Here is a 20,920-nt window from a genome sequence, read left to right on the forward strand (position 1 = left end):
CCCATCCGCTGACACGTCCACTCCCAAATATCTGAATACGTTCACCTCCTCCATACTCTCTCCCTCCAATCTGATATTCAATCTTTCATCACCTAATCTTTTTGTTATCCTCATAACCTTACTCTTTCCTGTATTCACCTTTAATTTTCTTCTTTTGCACACCCTACCAAATTCATCCACCAATCTCTGCAACTTCTCTTCAGAATCTCCCAAGAGCACAGTGTCATCAGCAAAGAGCAGCTGTGACAACTCCCACTTTGTGTGTGATTCTTTATCTTTTAACTCCACGCCTCTTGCCAAGACCCTCGCATTTACTTCTCTTACAACCCCATCTATAAATATATTAAACAACCACGGTGACATCACACATCCTTGTCTAAGGCCTACTTTTACTGGGAAAAAATTTCCCTCTTTCCTACATACTCTAACTTGAGCCTCACTATCCTCATAAAAACTCTTCACTGCTTTCAGTAACCTACCTCCTACACCATACACTTGCAACATCTGCCACATTGCCCCCCTATCCACCCTGTCATACGCCTTTTCCAAATCCATAAATGCCACAAAGACCTCTTTAGCCTTATCTAAATACTGTTCACTTATATGTTTCACTGTAAACACCTGGTCCACACACCCCCTACCTTTCCTAAAGCCTCCTTGTTCATCTGCTATCCTATTCTCCGTCTTACTCTTAATTCTTTCAATTATAACTCTACCATACACTTTACCAGGTACACTCAACAGACTTATCCCCCTATAATTTTTGCACTCTCTTTTATCCCCTTTGCCTTTATACAAAGGAACTATGCATGCTCTCTGCCAATCCCTAGGTACCTTACCCTCTTCCATACATTTATTAAATAATTGCACCAACCACTCCAAAACTATATCCCCACCTACTTTTAACATTTCTATCTTTATCCCATCAATCCCGGGTGCCTTACCCCCTTTCATTTTACCTACTGCCTCACGAACTTCCCCCACACTCACAACTGGCTCTTCCTCACTCCTACAAGATGTTATTCCTCCTTGCCCTATACACGAAATCACAGCTTCCCTATCTTCATCAACATTTAACAATTCCTCAAAATATTCCTTCCATCTTCCCAATACCTCTAACTCTCCATTTAATAACTCTCCTCTCCTATTTTTAACTGACAAATCCATTTGTTCTCTAGGCTTTCTTAACTTGTTAATCTCACTCCAAAACTTTTTCTTATTTTCAACAAAATTTGTTGATAACATCTCACCCACTCTCTCATTTGCTCTCTTTTTACATTGCTTCACCACTCTCTTAACTTCTCTCTTTTTCTCCATATACTCTTCCCTCCTTGCATCACTTCTACTTTGTAAAAACTTCTCATATGCTAACTTTTTCTCCCTTACTACTCTCTTTACATCATCATTCCACCAATCGCTCCTCTTCCCTCCTGCACCCACTTTCCTGTAACCACAAACTTCTGCTGAACACTCTAACACTACATTTTTAAACCTACCCCATACCTCTTCGACCCCATTGCCTATGCTCTCATTAGCACATCTATCCTCCAATAGATTTATATTGGTTATTTTATTTTTGGATTTTTTCATGTAATCATTATCTTCCTTATATTAATTCAAACATTACTTTTGTACTCCATGCTCAGCATGATGTGTTGGTGGTTGTTAATTCAGGAAATAAGACTAATATCTCAAATTTGATCTTTCAGGGAGTGTGATTGTCTTCAAAAATATGGCCAGCACCTTAGCAACTACAGTTGACTCTGTTCCATATGGACCAGATCTCTACATTGGCCTGGGCCTCTCAATATCTTCATCTGTCTTTATAGGTGGTAGTTTCATCTTAAAGAAAAAGTCCCTATTGGCCCTGGGAAAATCTGGTGGTACAAGAGCAGGAGCTGGAGGGTATGGCTATCTCAGACACTGGCTTTGGTGGGCTGGTCTACTCTCCATGGGGTTTGGAGAGGCACTCAACTTCATTGCATATGCATTCGCACCTGCAACTCTAGTTACACCTCTTGGAGCACTGTCTGTCATTGTGACAGCACTCTTGTCTCAGTATTTCCTAGGAGAAGTCTTGAATGTCTTGGGAAAAGTAAGTCTTGTGTTTATATGTTACTCTTATTCATGTACATAATTTGCTGCATGTTTTTTTTTTTCTGTTTTTTGTGTGATTTGGTTTCAATGAACCACAGGAATAACATCTAAGATGTGTGTACCTCTGTTTTACACATATTTGGACTGATATTACTTTCAGCATACTTTGCTACTTTCTGCCTTCTGTTATCTAATGGTAATGCTCATTTTCGTTTATTGTTGTGTCCCACTTGGCAGATATCATTAGTTGTATCAACCTAAAAAGAAATTTCTGACATTAGGAGGGTTGGCCTCTGTGGTTGATGGAATTATACACAAACTTCAGTTTTTTCATACTTTAATTCATAGTACTGTACAGGGATTCCCCAACTAAAGGAGGAGATGTATTCTTGAAAATTATTTGTAATTCAGGTGTTAAGTATTCAGAATCTGTTTTCCCATAGAAATTTTTATTATATTCTTAGATGCATTATACTTGAATAAAAAAAAATGATTAGTATATTTTTTTTATTTTTTTTTTTTATTAACACATCGGCCGTTTTTCCCCCAAGGCAGGGTGGCCCAAAAAAGAAACACTTTTATCATTCACTCCATAACTGTCTTGCCAAAGGTGCACTTACACTACACTTATAAAACTGCAACATTAACTGCACATTTCAATCCATCTTGGACCACTAACTAGTCACTTGTTAATGGACCGAAATATCATTATAAGTTTCTTTTTCCTGTATGCAGATTAGTTATGTATTGTGGCTTTTTATATAAAGCCTTAGTATTATTATTATTATTATTATTTTACTTTTTTGTTATTATTACTTGAAATTAGAAGACAAGTGGAGTTAGTAAATGTATAATTCAGAGAGCTGAGGAGATAGTTGTTGAAGTGGTTTGGGCATTTAGGGAAGAGGGGGCAGAATATAAGAGTTATAATCTATAAGAAACTTGTTTTCTTAGTCATATTCCTATATTGCAGGTAGGCTGCTCCCTGTGTTTACTTGGAGCTACAGTGGTGGTAATTCATGCACCCAAAGAAACAGAAGTCACCAGCATGGAGGATCTGGCAGCCAAGCTCGTTGATCCAGGTGAGTCAAGCAAAAAGAAGTAATAAAACTTGTTAAAATTTACAAATTATGAGGCAGTGATGCCGAGCAGTGTATCTTATTTCTGTTAGGGTCATTAGTTTCTCTCCCAAGAGTGTGCCACATAAGTCATCTAACACCCAGGTAACTATCCTCATTCACCTAGTAGTAAATAGTTGAGGATTGTGGTATGGCACTAACATTCTCTCACTCCTTTGTATATGAACTCTACAGCTGGCTCACATATTCTGCCACTTCATTGTATTTAAGCTTGCTCTTGAGTCTGGCCCAGTGACTGTGTGACATTTGCAGCTTTTATGATCCAACACTCCACCACATTTCTGAATTGTCTGTACAATTTTTATTTGTATTTTATACATAAGGTCTTGATAATGTTACATTAATGTTGGTTTGATTAATGCTGGTTTGATAAGACACATCACTGAGTATTATTTTGCCATACATCAGTATATTAATCCAAAAGTGACTAGCAAACACTCTGAACATCTTCAACAATCAGTTCTGCAGTTACTGTTTTTTTTTTTTATAGTTGTCGAAAGAGTAAATACTGTACCAGCTACGTGAATACTTGATGCTATTAACTCATGCACTCTATTATGGTTTCAGTCTTTATGGTGTATGTTGCAGTGGTCATAGCTGCAGCATTGGCACTAATAATTCACTTCGGGCCTCGGTATGGATCCCGCAATGTGATCATTTACATTGCCATCTGTTCTCTCATTGGTGGATTTTCTGTTCTTGGATGTAAAGCTATTGGCTTGGCAGTGAAGGTAGTATTGAGCATTACTTTTTTTCATTTTGGAATAATATGAATTATCAAACAGTTAAGAATAACACTGAGTTAGTGATAACCTATTAAAGTACATGCAATTTATGGTACTTTAAATAAAGTCATTTAATGCTGAATTACATTACTATACTGTAATTTATTGTTATGCTATTGTCTTACTGTTTAAATATTACTAGATAAAGATTTAGGAAATAGTCCTGCCATGTACTGTGCAAAACAGATGGCATACTTTGTTGATTGTACTAATATGTAGTATGAATGAATATATTATTTCCTCGTCTAATTTGATTAGCAAATATTCATGATTAGCATTGTATGGGATGTAAGTTTCAATGTCAGTGATAGTGAGCTTCTAAGAGTTAGGTCAGGATCTGATTGATTGTACTGAAAACTAAAGCAGATAGCATTCATTAAGTACGATGGTTCTTTAATAATGGTCACAGATCATTTATCCAATGCTTCATAAACAAAAGCTCAGCTCTAACATACAAATTTACTGCCCCTTTCCCATGCAACTTAAAACTGTTAAATTTTTTCCTTCTTTAGCAGGTCTAAATTCATGAATGGCTGTGTACCTAAGTATTTCTCATTGTGTCTGATCAATTATGCTAATTCAAACATTTTCCCTATAGGAAACCATATCCGGTAAAAATGCATTCAATAACTGGATCATGTGGTTCTCAGTGCTGAGTCTCATCATTTGTGTCAGCACCCAAATGAATTATTTAAATAAGGTGAGTTTAGCTAATAAATTGTTGTCTCTGGTTGAGGTCGTTCATTCAGCTTCCCGAAGGAAATGTACTTGTGTGTGTTCTAGCGGTCCCAGTTATCCATTATCATCATGTCTTTTTACACTTAAAATTGTTTTTTCTTTCAAGTAACTGCACACATGACCTCAGGCACTTTTTACTTCGCAACTTTAAAACTACGTTTAAATATATTTTTTACAATTTCCCTGTTAAATATTGACTTCGAGATTTTTCACTTGTAAGAGACTTAGGTTCCTTCAGTTTATCTTGGATCTTATTTGTCTATATTATCTGTTTTACTAGGCAAGTTTTGTGTCATTTTATAATAATTTTTTTTATGTAATTTTTACAGTTGTAGTATCACCCTCAGGCTCTGGACATATTCAACACATCACTGGTGACACCAATATATTACGTCTTTTTTACGGCCTGTGTCATCCTCTCATCTGCGATGCTTTTCAAGGAGTGGAAGGGCCTTCCAGCTAAAGATGTCATAGGCGTTTTGGCAGGATTTTTTACTGTTGTCATTGGCATCTTCATTCTTCATGCATTTAAGTATGTTATTCTTCAGTTGTGTTGAAGTATTTTGATGTTCAGTATTTAGGTACATTATACCTGTAGGTTCTCACCAGACCTTTTTTTGCAAATCTCATTTTCATGCATTATCTTGAGAATAATTTTCTAGTTGACTCTAAACTTTCTACATTTGTTTTTCATGATAAGATGAAATGTCAAATTGTAATTAGGCAGTATACAGTAGCCCCCTGATGGTCATTTTGAGGGGGATATTCCTTCTTTAGACCCTGAAGCAAAAATGAGAGGAAGTACACCAGATTCACTACATAAAAGAAGTAAATGGAAATAAGATAGTAACATAAAATATAATTTCTTTTATGTCCGTTACAGCGACGGGACCAGTGCCACACAAAATAAAGTGATAACAGTGTTACTAAATGAATCCCTCGCAGGCTTCTAGACACTGGCAAACTGATGTGAATTTCTCACTCTTTCATTAGATATAATTATAGGTATGACTAGATATGGGCTAGTTGGTAGTAGGTTGGTAGACAGCAACCGCCCAGGGAGGTACTACCGTCCTGCCAAGTGAGTGTGAAACGAAAGCCTGTAATTGTTTTACATGATGGTAGGATTGCTGGTGTCTTTTGTCTGTCTCATAAATATGCAAGATTACAGGTATGTCTTGCTACTTCTACTTACACTTAGGTCACACTGCACATACATATACATGTTTATTTATACACACTCGTCTGAGTTTTCTTGGATTTTATCTTAATAGTTCTTGGTCTTATTACTTTTCCTTTTATATCCATGGGGAAGTGGAATAAGAATCTTTCCACCGTAAGCCATGCGTGTGTAAAAGTCAGCTATAATGCCGGAAACAATGGGCTAGTAACGCCTTTTCCTGTAATGATCACTAAAAAGAATGAGAAGAAAATTGTCAAAGTGGGAAGTCTGAATGTGCGTGGATGTTGTGCAAATGATAAGAAAGAGATCATTGTGGATGTTATGAATGAAAAGAAGCTGGATGTCCTGGCTTTAAGTGAAAAAAAAGCTGAAGGGGTGGGAGAGTTTCAGTGAAGAGAAATGGGATTAGGTCAGGGGTTTCAAATAGAGTTAGAGCTAAAGAAGTAGTAGCAATAATGTTGAAGGATAAGTTATGGTAGGAAAAGAGGGACTATAAATGTATTAATTCAAGGATTATGTAGAGTAAAATAAAGGTTGGATGTGAAAAGTGGGTTATAGTAAGCGTATATGCACCTAGAGAAGAGAGAAGTGTAGAGGAGAGAGAGAGATTTTGGGAAATGTTCAGTGAATGCATGGGGAGTTTTGAACTAAGTGTGAGAGTAATGGTGGTTGGGGATTTCAATGCTAAAGTGGGCAAAAATGTTGTGGAGGGACTAGTAGGTAAATTTGGGGTGCCAGGGGTAATTGAAAATGGGGAGCCTTTAATTGAGCTATGTGTAGAAAGAGGTTTGGTAATAAGTAATACATATTTTGTGAAGAAGAGGATAAATAAATATACAAGGTATGATATAGCACGTAAGGAAAGTAGTTTGTTAGATTATGTATTGGTGGATAAAAGGTTGATGGGTAGGCTTCAGGATGTACATGTTTATAGAGGGGCAACTGATATATCGGATCATTATTTAAAATGCCGGGAGCAATGGGCTAGTAACCCCTTCTCCTGTATACATTTACTAAAAAAGAGAAGAAGAAAAACTTTATAAAACTGGGATGCTTAAATGTGCGTGGATGTAGTGCGGATGACAAGAAACAGATGATTGCTGATGTTATGAATGAAAAGAAGTTGGATGTCCTGGCTCTAAGCGAAACAAAGCTGAAGGGGGTAGGAGAGTTTCAGTGGGGGGAAATAAATGGGATTAAATCTGGAGTATCTGAGAGAGTTAGAGCAAAGGAAGGGGTAGCAGTAATGTTAAATGATCAGTTATGGAAGGAGAAAAGAGAATATGAATGTGTAAATTCAAGAATTATGTGGATTAAAGTAAAGGTTGGATGCGAGAAGTGGGTCATAATAAGCGTGTATGCACCTGGAGAAGAGAGGAATGCAGAGGAGAGAGAGAGATTTTGGGAGATGTTAAGTGAATGTATAGGAGCCTTTGAACCAAGTGAGAAAGTAATTGTGGTAGGGGACCTGAATGCTAAAGTAGGAGAAACTTTTAGAGAGGGTGTGGTAGGTAAGTTTGGGGTGCCAGGTGTAAATGATAATGGGAGCCCTTTGATTGAACTTTGTATAGAAAGGGGTTTAGTTATAGGTAATACATATTTTAAGAAAAAGAGGATAAATAAGTATACACGATATGATGTAGGGCGAAATGACAGTAGTTTGTTGGATTATGTATTGGTAGATAAAAGACTGTTGAGTAGACTTCAGGATGTACATGTTTATAGAGGGGCCACAGATATATCAGATCACTTTCTAGTTGTAGCTACACTGAGAGTAAAAGGTAGATGGGATACAAGGAGAATAGAAGCATCAGGGAAGAGAGAGGTGAAGGTTTATAAACTAAAAGAGGAGGCAGTTAGGGTAAGATATAAACAGCTATTGGAGGATAGATGGGCTAATGAGAGCATAGGCAATGGGGTCGAAGAGGTATGGGGTAGGTTTAAAAATGTAGTGTTAGAGTGTTCAGCAGAAGTTTGTGGTTACAGGAAAGTGGGTGCAGGAGGGAAGAGGAGCGATTGGTGGAATGATGATGTAAAGAGAGTAGTAAGGGAGAAAAAGTTAGCATATGAGAAGTTTTTACAAAGTAGAAGTGATGCAAGGAGGGAAGAGTATATGGAGAAAAAGAGAGAGGTTAAGAGAGTGGTGAAGCAATGTAAAAAGAGAGCAAATGAGAGAGTGGGTGAGATGTTATCAACAAATTTTGTTGAAAATAAGAAAAAGTTTTGGAGTGAGATTAACAAGTTAAGAAAGCCTAGAGAACAAATGGATTTGTCAGTTAAAAATACGAGAGGAGAGTTATTAAATGGAGAGTTAGAGGTATTGGGAAGATGGAGGGAATATTTTGAGGAATTGTTAAATGTTGATGAAGATAGGGAAGCTGTGATTTCGTGTATAGGGCAAGGAGGAATAACATCTTGTAGGAGTGAGGAAGAGCCAGTTGTGAGTGTGGGGGAAGTTCGTGAGGCAGTAGGTAAAATGAAAGGGGGTAAGGCAGCCGGGATTGATGGGATAAAGATAGAAATGTTAAAAGCAGGTGGGGATATAGTTTTGGAGTGGTTGGTGCAATTATTTAATAAATGTATGGAAGAGGGTAAGGTACCTAGGGATTGGCAGAGAGCATGCATAGTTCCTTTGTATAAAGGCAAAGGGGATAAAAGAGAGTGCAAAAATTATAGGGGGATAAGTCTGTTGAGTGTACCTGGTAAAGTGTACGGTAGAGTTATAATTGAAAGAATTAAGAGTAAGACGGAGAATAGGATAGCAGATGAACAAGGAGGCTTTAGGAAAGGTAGGGGGTGTGTGGACCAGGTGTTTACAGTGAAACATATAAGTGAACAGTATTTAGATAAGGCTAAAGAGGTCTTTGTGGCATTTATGGATTTGGAAAAGGCGTATGACAGGGTGGATAGGGGGGCAATGTGGCAGATGTTGCAAGTGTATGGTGTAGGAGGTAGGTTACTGAAAGCAGTGAAGAGTTTTTACGAGGATAGTGAGGCTCAAGTTAGAGTATGTAGGAAAGAGGGAAATTTTTTCCCAGTAAAAGTAGGCCTTAGACAAGGATGTGTGATGTCACCGTGGTTGTTTAATATATTTATAGATGGGGTTGTAAGAGAAGTAAATGCGAGGGTCTTGGCAAGAGGTGTGGAGTTAAAAGATAAAGAATCACACACAAAGTGGGAGTTGTCACAGCTGCTCTTTGCTGATGACACTGTGCTCTTGGGAGATTCTGAAGAGAAGCTGCAGAGATTGGTGGATGAATTTGGTAAGGTGTGCAAAAGAAGAAAATTAAAGGTGAATACAGGAAAGAGTAAGGTTATGAGGATAACAAAAAGATTAGGTGATGAAAGATTGAATATCAGATTGGAGGGAGAGAGTATGGAGGAGGTGAACGTATTCAGATATTTGGGAGTGGACGTGTCAGCGGATGGGTCTATGAAAGATGAGGTGAATCATAGAATTGATGAGGGAAAAAGAGTGAGTGGTGCACTTAGGAGTCTGTGGAGACAAAGAACTTTGTCCTTGGAGGCAAAGAGGGGAATGTATGAGAGTATAGTTTTACCAACGCTCTTATATGGGTGTGAAGCGTGGGTGATGAATGTTGCAGCGAGGAGAAGGCTGGAGGCAGTGGAGATGTCATGTCTGAGGGCAATGTGTGGTGTGAATATAATGCAGAGAATTCGTAGTTTGGAAGTTAGGAGGAGGTGCGGGATTACCAAAACTGTTGTCCAGAGGGCTGAGGAAGGGTTGTTGAGGTGGTTCGGACATGTAGAGAGAATGGAGCGAAACAGAATGACTTCAAGAGTGTATCAGTCTGTAGTGGAAGGAAGGCGTGGTAGGGGTCGGCCTAGGAAGGGTTGGAGGGAGGGGGTAAAGGAGGTTTTGTGTGCGAGGGGCTTGGACTTCCAGCAGGCATGCGTGAGCGTGTTTGATAGTGAATGGAGACAAATGATTTTTAATACTTGACGTGCTGTTGGAGTGTGAGCAAAGTAACATTTATGAAGGGATTCAGGGAAACCGGCAGGCCGGACTTGAGTCCTGGAGATGGGAAGTACAGTGCCTGCACTCTGAAGGAGGGGTGTTAATGTTGCAGTTTAAAAACTGTAGTGTAAAGCACCCTTCTGGCAAGACAGTGATGGAGTGAATGATGGTGAAAGTTTTTCTTTTTCGGGCCACCCTGCCTTGGTGGGAATCGGCCAGTGTGATAATAAAATAAAAAAAATAAAAAAATATTTAGTTGTAGCTACAGTTAGAGTAAGAGGTAGATGGGAAAAGAGGAAAATGGCAACAACAAGCAAGAGGGGGGTGAAAGTGTATAAACCAAGGGAGGAGGAAGTTCGGGTGAGATATAAGCAACTATTGGCAGAAAGGTGGGCTGGTGCAAGTATGAGTAGTGGGGGGGGGTTGAAGAGGGTTGGAATAGTTTTAAAAATACAGTATTAGAATGTGGGGCAGAAGTTTGTGGTTATAGGAGGGTGGGTGCAGGAGGAAAGAGGAGTAATTGGTGGAATGATGAAGTAAAGGGTGTGATAAAAGAGAAAAAGTTAGCTTATTTGAGGTTTTTGCAAAGCAGAAGTGTTATAAGAAGAGTAGAGTATATGGAGAGTAAAAGAAAGGTGAAGAGAGTGGTGAGAGAGTGCAAATGGAGAGCAGATGATAGTGGGAGAGGCTCTTGTCAAGAAATTTTAATGAAAATAAGAAAAATTTTTGGAGTGAGTTAAACAAGTTAAGAAAGCCTAGAGAACGAATGGATTTGTCAGTTAAAAACAGAGTAGGGGAGTTAGTAGATGGGGAGATGGAGGTTTTGGGTAGATGGCGAGAATATTTTGAGGAACTTTTAAATGTCTACGAAGAAAGGGAAGTGGTAATTTCATGCACTGGCTAGGGAGGTATACCATCTTCCAGGAGTGAAGAAGAACAGGATGTGAGTGTGGGGGAGGTGCATGAACCATTATGTAGAATGAAAGGGGGTAAAGCAGCTGGAACTGATGGGATCATGACAGAAATGTTAAAAGCAGGGGGGGATATAGTGTTGGAGTGGTTGGTATTTTTGTTTAATAAATGTATGAAAGAGGGAAAGGTACCTAGGGATTGGCAGAGAGCATGTATAGTCCCTTTATGTAAAGGGAAGGGGGACAAAAGAGATTGTAAAAATTATAGAGGAATAAGTTTACTGAGTATACCAGGAAAAGTCTACGGTAGGGTTATAATTGAAAGAATTAGAGGTAAGACAGAATGTAGGATTGTGAATGAGCAAGGAGGTTTCAGAGTGGGTAGGGGATGTGTAGATCAAGTGTTTACATTGAAGCATATATGTGAACAGTATTTAGATAAAGGTAGGGAAGTTTTTATTGCATTTATGGATTTAGAAAAGGCATGTGATAGAGTGGATAGGGGAGCAATGTGGCAGATGTTGCAAGTATATGGAATAGGTGGTAAGTTACTAAATGCTGTAAAGAGTTTTTATGAGGATAGGCTCAGGTTAGGGCGTGTAGAAGAGAGGGAGACTACTTCCCGGTAAAAGTAGGTCTTAGACAGGGATGTGTAATGTCACCATGGTTGTTTAATATATTTATAGATGGGGTTGTAAAATAAGTAAATGCTAGGGTGTTCAGGAGAGGGGCGAGATTAAATTATGGGGAATTAAATACAAAATGGGAATTGACACAGTTGCTTTTTGCTGATGATACTGTGCTTATGGGAGATTCTAAAGAAAAATTGCAAAAGTTAGTGGATAAGTTTGGGAGTGTGTGTAAAGGTAGAAAGTTGAAAGTGAACATAGAAAAGAGTAAGGTGATGAGGGTATCAAATGATTTAGATAAAGAAAAATTGGATATCAAATTGGGGAGGAGGAGTATGGAAGAAGTGAATGTTTTCAGATACTTGGGAGTTGACGTGTCAGTGGATGGATTTATGAAGGATGAGGTTAATCATAGAAATGATGAGGGAAAAGAAGGTGAGTGGTGCATTGAGGTATATGTGGTGCATTGAGGTATATGCATTGAGTTATCTCTGGAGGCAAAGAAGGGAATGTATGAAAGTACAGTGGACCCCCGGTTAACGATTTTAATCCGTGCAAGAGGGGTAATTGTTATGCGAAATAATCGTTATGTGAATGAATTTTCCCCATAAGAAATAATGGAAATAAAATTAATCCGTGCAAGACACCCAAAAGTATGAAAAAAAAATTTTTTTTACCACATGAAATATTAATTTTAATACACACAAACTGAAAAAGGCATGCACACTTACATGACACTTACTTTTATTGAAGATCTGGTGATGATTGATGGGATGGGAGGAGGGGAGAGCATTATCTTCTTACTGTTTAGAAGGGGAATCCCCTTCCATTAGGACTTGAGGTAGTAAGTCCTTTTCTGGGGTTACTTCCCTTCTTCTTTTAATGCCACTAGGGCCAGCTTCAGAGTCACTGGACTTCTTTCGCACAAGATATCTGTCCATAGTGGCCTGTACCTCTCGTTCCTTTATCACTTCCCTAAAGTGTTTCACAACATTGTCAGTGTACAGGTTGCCAACACGGCTTGCAATAGCTGTGTGAGGGTGATTTTCATCCATGAAGGTTTGCACTTCAAGCCACTTTGCACAGATTTCCTTTATCTTTGTAGTAGGCAACTTCTTCAATTTCTCTCTCCCCTCCTCTGAACCAGTTTCCCCAGGTCTGGCCTCTTGCTCTTGAAGTTGATCTATCAGCTCATCAGTGGTTAGTTCTTCATTGTCCTCCTCCACCAACTCTTCCACATCCTCCCCACTAACCTCCAACCCCAAGGACTTTCCCAATGCCACAATGGATTCCTCAACTGGCACAGGATTCTCAGGGTTAGCCTCAAACCCTTCAAAATCCCTTTTGTCTACACATTCTGGCCACAGTTTCTTCCAAGCAGAGTTCAAGGTCCTCTTAGTCACTTCCTCCCAAGCCTTACCTATAAGGTTTACACAATTGAGGATATTAAAGTGATCTCTCCAAAACTCTCTTAGAGTCAGTTGAGTTTCTGAGGTCATTACAAAGCACCTTTCAAACAGAGCTTTTGTGTACAGTTTCTTGAAGTTGGAAATAACCTGCTGGTCCATGGGCTGCAGGAGAGGAGTGGTATTAGGAGGCAAAAACTTGATGTTAATGAATTTCATGTCCCCATAAAGTCGCTCTGCCACGTCTGTAGGATGACCAGGGGCATTGTCTAACACCAGGAGGCACTTAAGTTCTAATTTCTTTTCAGTTAGGTAATCTTTCACATTGGGGGCAAATGCATGGTGTAACCAGTTATAGAAAAATTCCCTAGTGACCCATGCCTTACTGTTTGCCCTCCACAGCACACACAAATTATCCTTGAGGACATTCTTTTGCCTGAACGCTCTGGGAGTTTCAGAGTGATACACTAATAAAGGCTTCACTTTGCAATCACCAGTAGCATTGGCACACATGAGAAGAGTAAGCCTGTCTTTCATAGGCTTATGTCCTGGGAGTGCCTTTTCCTCCTGAGTAATGTAGGTCCTGCTTGGCATTTTCTTCCAGAACAGGCCTGTTTCATCACAATTAAACACTTGTTCAGGTTTCAGTCCTTCAGTTTCTATGTACTCCTTGAATTCCTGCACATATTTTTCAGCCGCTTTGTGGTCCGAACTGGCAGCCTCACCATGCCTTATCACACTATGGATGCCACTACGCTTCTTAAATCTCTCAAACCAACCTTTGCTGGCCTTAAATTCACTCACATCATCACTAGTTGCAGGCATTTTTTTAATTAAATCGTCATGCAACTTCCTAGCCTTTTCACATATGATCGCTTGAGAGACGCTATCTCCTGCTAGCTGTTTTTCATTTATCCACACCAATAAGAGTCTCTCAACATCTTCCATCACTTGCGATCTTTGTTTCGAAAACACAGTTAAACCTTTGGCAAGAACAGCTTCCTTGATTGTCTTTTTGGTGCCCACAATAGTAGCGATGGTTGATTGGGGTTTCTTGTACAACTTGACTAGGTCGGCGATACGCACTCCACTTTCATACTTATCAATGATCTCTTTCTTCATTTCAATGGGTATTCTTACCCTTATTGGTGTACGGTTGGCACTAGAAGCTTTCTTGGGGCCCATGGTCACTTATTTTCCAGAAACAGCACCGAAAACACTGTAATAATACGAAATATTCCGAGTGTATGCTTGGATGTTAGCGCGGAGGCTGGCTGGTAAACAATGGCACGGGTGGCACATGTGAGGCTGGCTGAGGGCGCACATTGGACGCGTCTCGGACGAAAATCGGTGAGCGGGTTTTTAATCGGTATGCGCGGCAAAAATTTTGCGATTAAAGTAAGCGGTATGCGAAATAATCGCTATGTGATGCCATCGTTATGCGGGGGTCCACTGTATAGTGGTACCAACACTCTTATATGGGTGTGAAGCTTGGTTTGTGAGTGCAGCAGCGAGGAGGCAGTTGGAGGCAGTGGAGATGTCCTGTCTAAGGGCAATGTGTGGTGTAAATATTATGCAGAAAATTCGGAGTGTGGAAATTAGGAGAAGGTGTGGAGTTAATAAAAGTATTAGTCAGAGGGCTGAAGAGGGGTTGTTGAGGTGGTATGGTCATTTAGAGAGAATGGATCAAAGTAGAATGACATAGAGAGCATATAAATTTGTAGGGGAAGGAAGGCGGGGTAGGGGTCGTCCTCGAAAAGGTTGGAAGGAAGGGGTAAGGGAGGTTTTGTGGGCTAGGGACTTGGACTTCCAGCAGGCGTGCATGAGTGTGTTTGATAGGAGTGAATGGAGACGAATGGTATTTAGCAGCTGACGATCTGTTGGAGCGTGAGCAGGGTAATATTTAGTGAAGGGATTCAGGGAAACCGATTATTTTTATATAGCCGGACTTGAGTCCTGGAAATTTGAAGTACAATGCCTGCACTCTAAAGGAGGGGTTTTGGGATATTAGCAGTTTGGAGGGATATGTTGTTTATCTTTATACGTATATGCTTCAAAACTGTTGTATTCTGAGCACCTCTGCAAAAACAGTGATTATGTGTGAGTGATGTGAAAGTGTTGAATGATGAAAGTATTTTCTTTTTGGGGATTTTCTTTCCTGTTGGGTCACCCTGCCTCGGTGGGAGACGGCTGACTTGTTAAAAAAAAAAAAATGACTAGCTGCTACTGAAGACACCAAGCAGCAAAAAACTAAGAGAGATTGAAGACAATGAGAGAGAAAGCATTGGTTTGTTGGTATTAACATAAGTATATTAGATGATCAACTTTTTGTGCATATATCATAAGTAAAGTTACACCAACAACTCAGAGATGTTGTGGAGTAATGTAAATTGTTGTGAAGACTTGGAGATTCTTTGTGAGAGTGAAGTTATCACTATTGTACCTGTATTATCAGCAGCTATTGGAAAATACAAGAGAGATTAGTTGCAAAACTTCACACTAACATTACTTCTTATGAGAACAGAAGGCAGTGGTGAAATAAGTGCACTAAAAGATCACTCGATAAGCATAAAGGTCCAAGTCCTCTCAACACCCTTCAAATATATGGAGAAACTCCAGTAAATCCTAACAATCTTAAAATTAAAACAGTAGTTAAGTAAATTGACACATGCAACTTATGAGACATCATTTTTGCCCATCAGGGACTTTTTCTGGTCAACTACATTACATGGATGAAATGAGAATGTGTAATGGTGGTGGTGTTGGCAGTAGTAGTAATTGTGGTAGCAGTTGTGTCAGTAGTTCTAGTAGTAGTTATAGTAATAGTAGTGGTTGTGGTAGCAGTTATAGTTGTAGTAGCAGTCATAGCTCATGAGGTCCCTTTTGGGCTAAACATTGCCTTAATGTCTTGTTTACAGTCATATTTGATGAGTTCTTCCAGATCATTCTTGATCAGCTGGAATGTGATGCCTATTTTGAAATGCTGTTGGTGCCACAGGCACCAACAGCCTGACTGATGAGGCCATCAAGCAGGAGACTTGGTCTGAGACCAGACCATGAAGTGAAGAGCTAGGAAATTACATTAGGCAATCAATAGTTAAAAAAAAAAAGCTACCATTGCTATATGCCAATACTGTGAAAGTTAAACTGAAGTGTCAGCATCCTTGTCTATGTTCTTTTGGAAACCTAGGTAAGTAACAAGTGACTGTGAATGAGTTTTCTTTGTCTACTGTTTCTTGGTGGATTTTTTTTTTTAACACATTGGCCATCTCTCACCAAGGAAGGGTGATCCGAAAGAGAAGAAAAAAGTTTTTCTTTTTACATTTAGTAATTTATACAAAAGGGGTTACTAGCCCTGGCATTTTAGTCACCTCACGTCACCCATGGCTTACAGAGAAAGGGTTCTTCTGTACTTCCCCACGGAGTTGGTGGAAAATAGCTGATGTAAAAATTAAATCATCACATAAGTTTTAATAAAAACATTTCATTGCGAGATACTTTTTGATATATTCTGCATTGTACAGTACGTGTTTCCTTTCAGGGACATGGATGTTTCTTGGGTGGGGATATCATCAATGCTGACAGCTCAGGGTGCAGGAGAGTCAAGAAGAGGCAGCTCAGACCAGCCAGACTCTGCTAATGACATTGAACAAATAACAGAAGAAGAGGGATTAATCACATCAGAACCACTCTCCTATGGATCCAACAAACGTATTTATTAAAATAAATATTAAAGTGTAGCTGATGGAATATGAAGTAATTTGCTGCACAGTGTTTTTATATTGGTAATTGCTGTTTACATGTATAGTTCTCATTGATGATTATATATTGGCCAAAACAATTCTTAACCTACAATTTTCATATTGAAAAGTGTGCATACTGTAGTATATATAAGTCTGAGACTTAAAAAAGAGGAATCATGTTCTAAAATTCTTGCTTTTCAAGTGATGTTCATATGTCTTATGTTATCATCTGGTTTTTGTTGTACGAGACAGTGGGCTACAACTGTTTACTCAGGCAGGAATTTATTTTCTGGGAGCATTAAGTAATAATTGCTTATTATTCTTTTAACCCCTTAATTGATTCCTATTTTTCTATCTTTCTGACTGTAAAATTAATGCTGCTTTCAGTGAGAGGACAGTAGATATAAACATTGTGTGAAGAACTACAGTTGCTGTCACACCTAAATGTTAACCACTAAACTGTAATACGCAAAGGTAGCTGGAGAACTGTGTTGCACCTCAAGTTTCACTGCATTGAAATCTTCCAATGCATTCCACAAAATATTAATGTGCATCTAGAGCAGTAGTATTTATCCTGGGGGGGATTGCCCAATGGGGAGGTTACTCTGCCTTTTTTGGGATGGATAACTATACCTGGTGGGTATTATTTTTATTACTGTTACATACTTTTATTTTTACTATTGCAGTCTACTAGGTAAATTGATGTGTGTGCGTTCATGCATGTGTACGTATATAGTAGGGCCCCACTTACATGGCAGGTTAGGTTCCAGGCTACTGCCGGAAAGCAGAATGCCATTTTTTTCCACTTATAAATGCATATAAATGCGGGACAACAAATTTACACTAACTTATATTAAGTTAGTAATAGAACTAGGCATTAAAGAAAAACACAATAAAAATTACAATACACATACAATACACTCATCATTTACCTTAAAATATGTGTAATCTTAATGTAGGATGAGAGGTGAGTACTATTTATTTGTAGGAAGTCAGGTGTAGGTAGCTGGTAGATGTAGCTATGTAGTCCACCTGGCTACATAACTACACGTATTTAATGCGGCCCAGAGCTATTATTACCATCTACATACCTTGTTCACTGAGTTTAATAGTTTGTAACTACTACCTTTAGATGCCATCATAAACAACGGGAGAAGTAATGAATAATTCATGCTGAGAATTGTAAACAAAAGCAGATTCATACACATTTTCTCTGGTGCTGGATCAGAGAAAATGTAATGTTTTCCCTTTGCCCAGCTACCACACCTACATAGCATGTTTATATGCTGTGTAATGTGTTTCTTATTTAATTTTGAGGAAAATATCATGGATTAATGAAAATGTCTATATTAACGTAAAATGTGCCCAAGAGTGATTATTATTATGATTATTATTACTAAGGCGTTAAGACTAGAGGGACACTCTTAGTGATTTTAATGTGTACCTGCACCCCAGCACAGTGTGTAAGTATATTCGGGTACAGGTGCACATAAGTATAATTATCAGAGTACATACATATAAAATATGCAATAACTGTAAAACGCTTGAAATTTCGGAAAGTTTCCAGACATAATAGAGATGTGCTCACAGAGAATGTAAACAAACCGGGTGGGGTGTTGCTGTATTAGAAAGACAGGGAGCTGTATAGTGAGTTTTGGTTATAATTTGAAATAGACGTATTAGCGGAATGCCCTAAGGCAAAACGTCATAAAGCAGGGCCCTACTGTATATGTATGCAATAAAATCACATTAAACAGGTGATATCACAATATGCAGAACATCCACTAAGAAAAAATTCCAAGCTTTTTCGTGACTTCTCGCACTATCAAGAAACTACGTATAAAAATAAAACATCAACAGGAAGGCATATAAGGGCAAGACCACACCTCACAGTCATGTCACAACACCCGACTCTGTGAAACACAACTGCTTGGGTAGAGTATCAGTTGTGTTTCACAGAGCTGGGTGTTGTGGCGTGACTGTGATGTGTAGTCTTGCCCTTATATGCCTTCCTGTTGATTTATTTTCATAGTTCCTTGATAATGTGAGAAGTCACGAAAACGCTTGGAATTTCACTATTTTTTTCACAGTGGTTGTTCTGCGTATGTATGTATGTACATACTTGCTTCTTACTTCAACCAAGTGTGTTAAAAAGATAGGGACCTTGTCATTACATACAGTATATACAAGGGAGAAATAACTGATTCAAAGAAAAGCTGAGAAAGTCTTTAATAAGAGTAATGAGCTTCATAACAATAAACGAGTAGAATATAAAACAAAGTGGTGCTGTTGTGTGTGATACAGGTAAAAGATAGCCATCAAGAAAGAGAGGAGAATCTCCTTTTTGATTTGCTTGAAGTGCTTCCACTGGCAATCTTGATAATATATACTGCATTCACTTGTCAGATGTTACCCTTCACAGATTCATAATAGTTTTCTATATCTGAGGACAGATACCTAATGTAACTATTTGTGATACACCACAGTAGATATTGATATATTACTTCACATTTTGGGGAAGTTTGTTAATACAATGTTATTTTGCAGTTCTGGTTCCAATTTTCTCTGACTTGGGTAAGAGAAATTTGGTCATCTCAAAATGGTCCATTAAATTATTGATTTATCTAGTGGAGTTGTTTTGAAAGGCCATGTGATATTATGATCCTCTTTAATTACCTTAAATTGTTTTATACTCATTGTTAATTTACTTTGACTCACGAAATTGTAATGACACGATTGCAAACAAACCATACCACGGGTGGGGTTTGAACCCACGGTCAGAGAGTCTCAAAACTCCAGACCGTCGTGTTAGCCACTGGGCCAGCTACCTTCAATAACGCGACAGTCTGGAGTTTTGAAATTCTGACCGTGGGTTCAAGCCCCACCCATGGTATGATTAATTGACTTTCGTTATCCCTTATTTTTTGACCGTATTATTTACCAAGTAACATTTTTATAATGTACAGCCATCCTTTTGCAACATTATTACTGTTCACTGGAATGCCATTAGTATGAATGGTGCTAAAATGTCCAACCCTGGTAACAAATGTTATTGTGGATTCATGTTAGTGGTAGTGAATGTCCTACCTACTGATTTTATACACTGTCACGTACCTCATACAGCCATATAACGACAGTACTGATAATACAGCCTCTCCTCACTTAACGACGGAGTTCTGTTCCTAAGACCACGTCATTAAACGAGTTCGTCGCTTAGTGAGGAGCATTCTATAATAGTAGTGAGTTTTAGTCAACCATCTTTGATACTGTTTTAATGTCACCTTAGCACCATTTATAACATTTCTGGTATATTTTTAAATGTTTATACAGTAGTGTACTGTATACTGAAATAAACAGAATAGAGGAAATCAACTCTAATATATGTACTACATTATTTAGGTATGAATACTGGTCAGAGAGCCTGTCGTAAGTCTGAGGCGTCGGTAAACGAGTACATTGCTGAGTGAGGAGAGGCTTTATTCTCATTTCTCATCTCAGATAGGCATTCTACTTCACTTGTTAAAATTTTAAATTTGAGTGATCATTTGAAATTCAATTTTGAAAGAGCGAGTCAAATTTAAATTTTTCGGTTTAGATTTCAGACAAATTACCTAAAGGCTGGAGCATTAAATCCATAGGGATCATATACACAAATAACCCACACATTAACAGTCACACTGTGACTTTGTAAATGGTTCAAGTCGTATCAGTACGACTTGGTTATTTGTGTAGGTTATATGTTATATTGTGTAGGTTATTTGTGTATTGTTCCAGTCAGGGTAATGTGCCTTTAGTTCATCATAGGGATCATAAAGCACCTGGGGGAATGGAAGGTATTCAGGCTTGAATCAAGAGCCCCTCATCAGTATCAGGGAACCAACCTTTAGGGGTGAGATTCTTAACTGGCTCATGGATAAACATGATGCCACATCAGCCATTTTTCTTTATAATGAGTTTGAGTCAAGAAGCACTAAACACACTTTGTGATTTTCTCTTACTAACGTTTGTATAGCTCATGTTTGGAGAGCTGTATTACCTAATTGTGTTTGGCACCTCATGTTGAATACACAGTAAAAGTTTAACAAACTAATAGAGGAGGGGAAGCCAGATTATATCTGGTAATGCCAACTGTTCATTATATCCAAATAATGAGAGTGTTTTATTGTGATTGTAGCAATAACAGACAGTTGAAACAGTGGAATTAATTTTTTATTACCCCCCTGAAAGTAGTATACCCATTGGATTATAAGTAGTGAAAAATTCAGAAAACAAGTAACTTTATACAGATATTGTCTGTTAAATAAAAAAAT

The 20,920-nt window shown here is 38.5% G+C and overlaps 1 protein-coding gene across 6 annotated transcripts in view; it reads left to right on the forward strand.

Moving 5' to 3' along the window:
* spict (magnesium transporter spict) overlaps nucleotides 1–18,536 on the forward strand; it is a 65,055-nt gene extending 46,519 nt beyond the window's left edge. For all 6 annotated transcript variants that reach the window (XM_070095573.1, XM_070095572.1, XM_070095574.1 and 3 more), the window contains 6 exons: nucleotides 1,710–2,095; nucleotides 3,071–3,179; nucleotides 3,804–3,967; nucleotides 4,620–4,721; nucleotides 5,107–5,291; nucleotides 16,409–18,536. In XM_070095573.1, coding sequence (XP_069951674.1) covers nucleotides 1,733–2,095; nucleotides 3,071–3,179; nucleotides 3,804–3,967; nucleotides 4,620–4,721; nucleotides 5,107–5,291; nucleotides 16,409–16,589 — 1,104 coding nt within the window. In that variant the 5' untranslated portion in view covers nucleotides 1,710–1,732 and the 3' untranslated portion in view covers nucleotides 16,590–18,536. The remainder of the gene's footprint in view (nucleotides 1–1,709; nucleotides 2,096–3,070; nucleotides 3,180–3,803; nucleotides 3,968–4,619; nucleotides 4,722–5,106; nucleotides 5,292–16,408) is intronic.
* The last annotated feature ends 2,384 nt before the right edge of the window (nucleotides 18,537–20,920 follow it).

Source organism: Cherax quadricarinatus, chromosome 50 (genome assembly GCF_038502225.1).
Source record: "Cherax quadricarinatus isolate ZL_2023a chromosome 50, ASM3850222v1, whole genome shotgun sequence".
NCBI classification, from domain to species: domain Eukaryota; kingdom Metazoa; phylum Arthropoda; class Malacostraca; order Decapoda; family Parastacidae; genus Cherax; species Cherax quadricarinatus.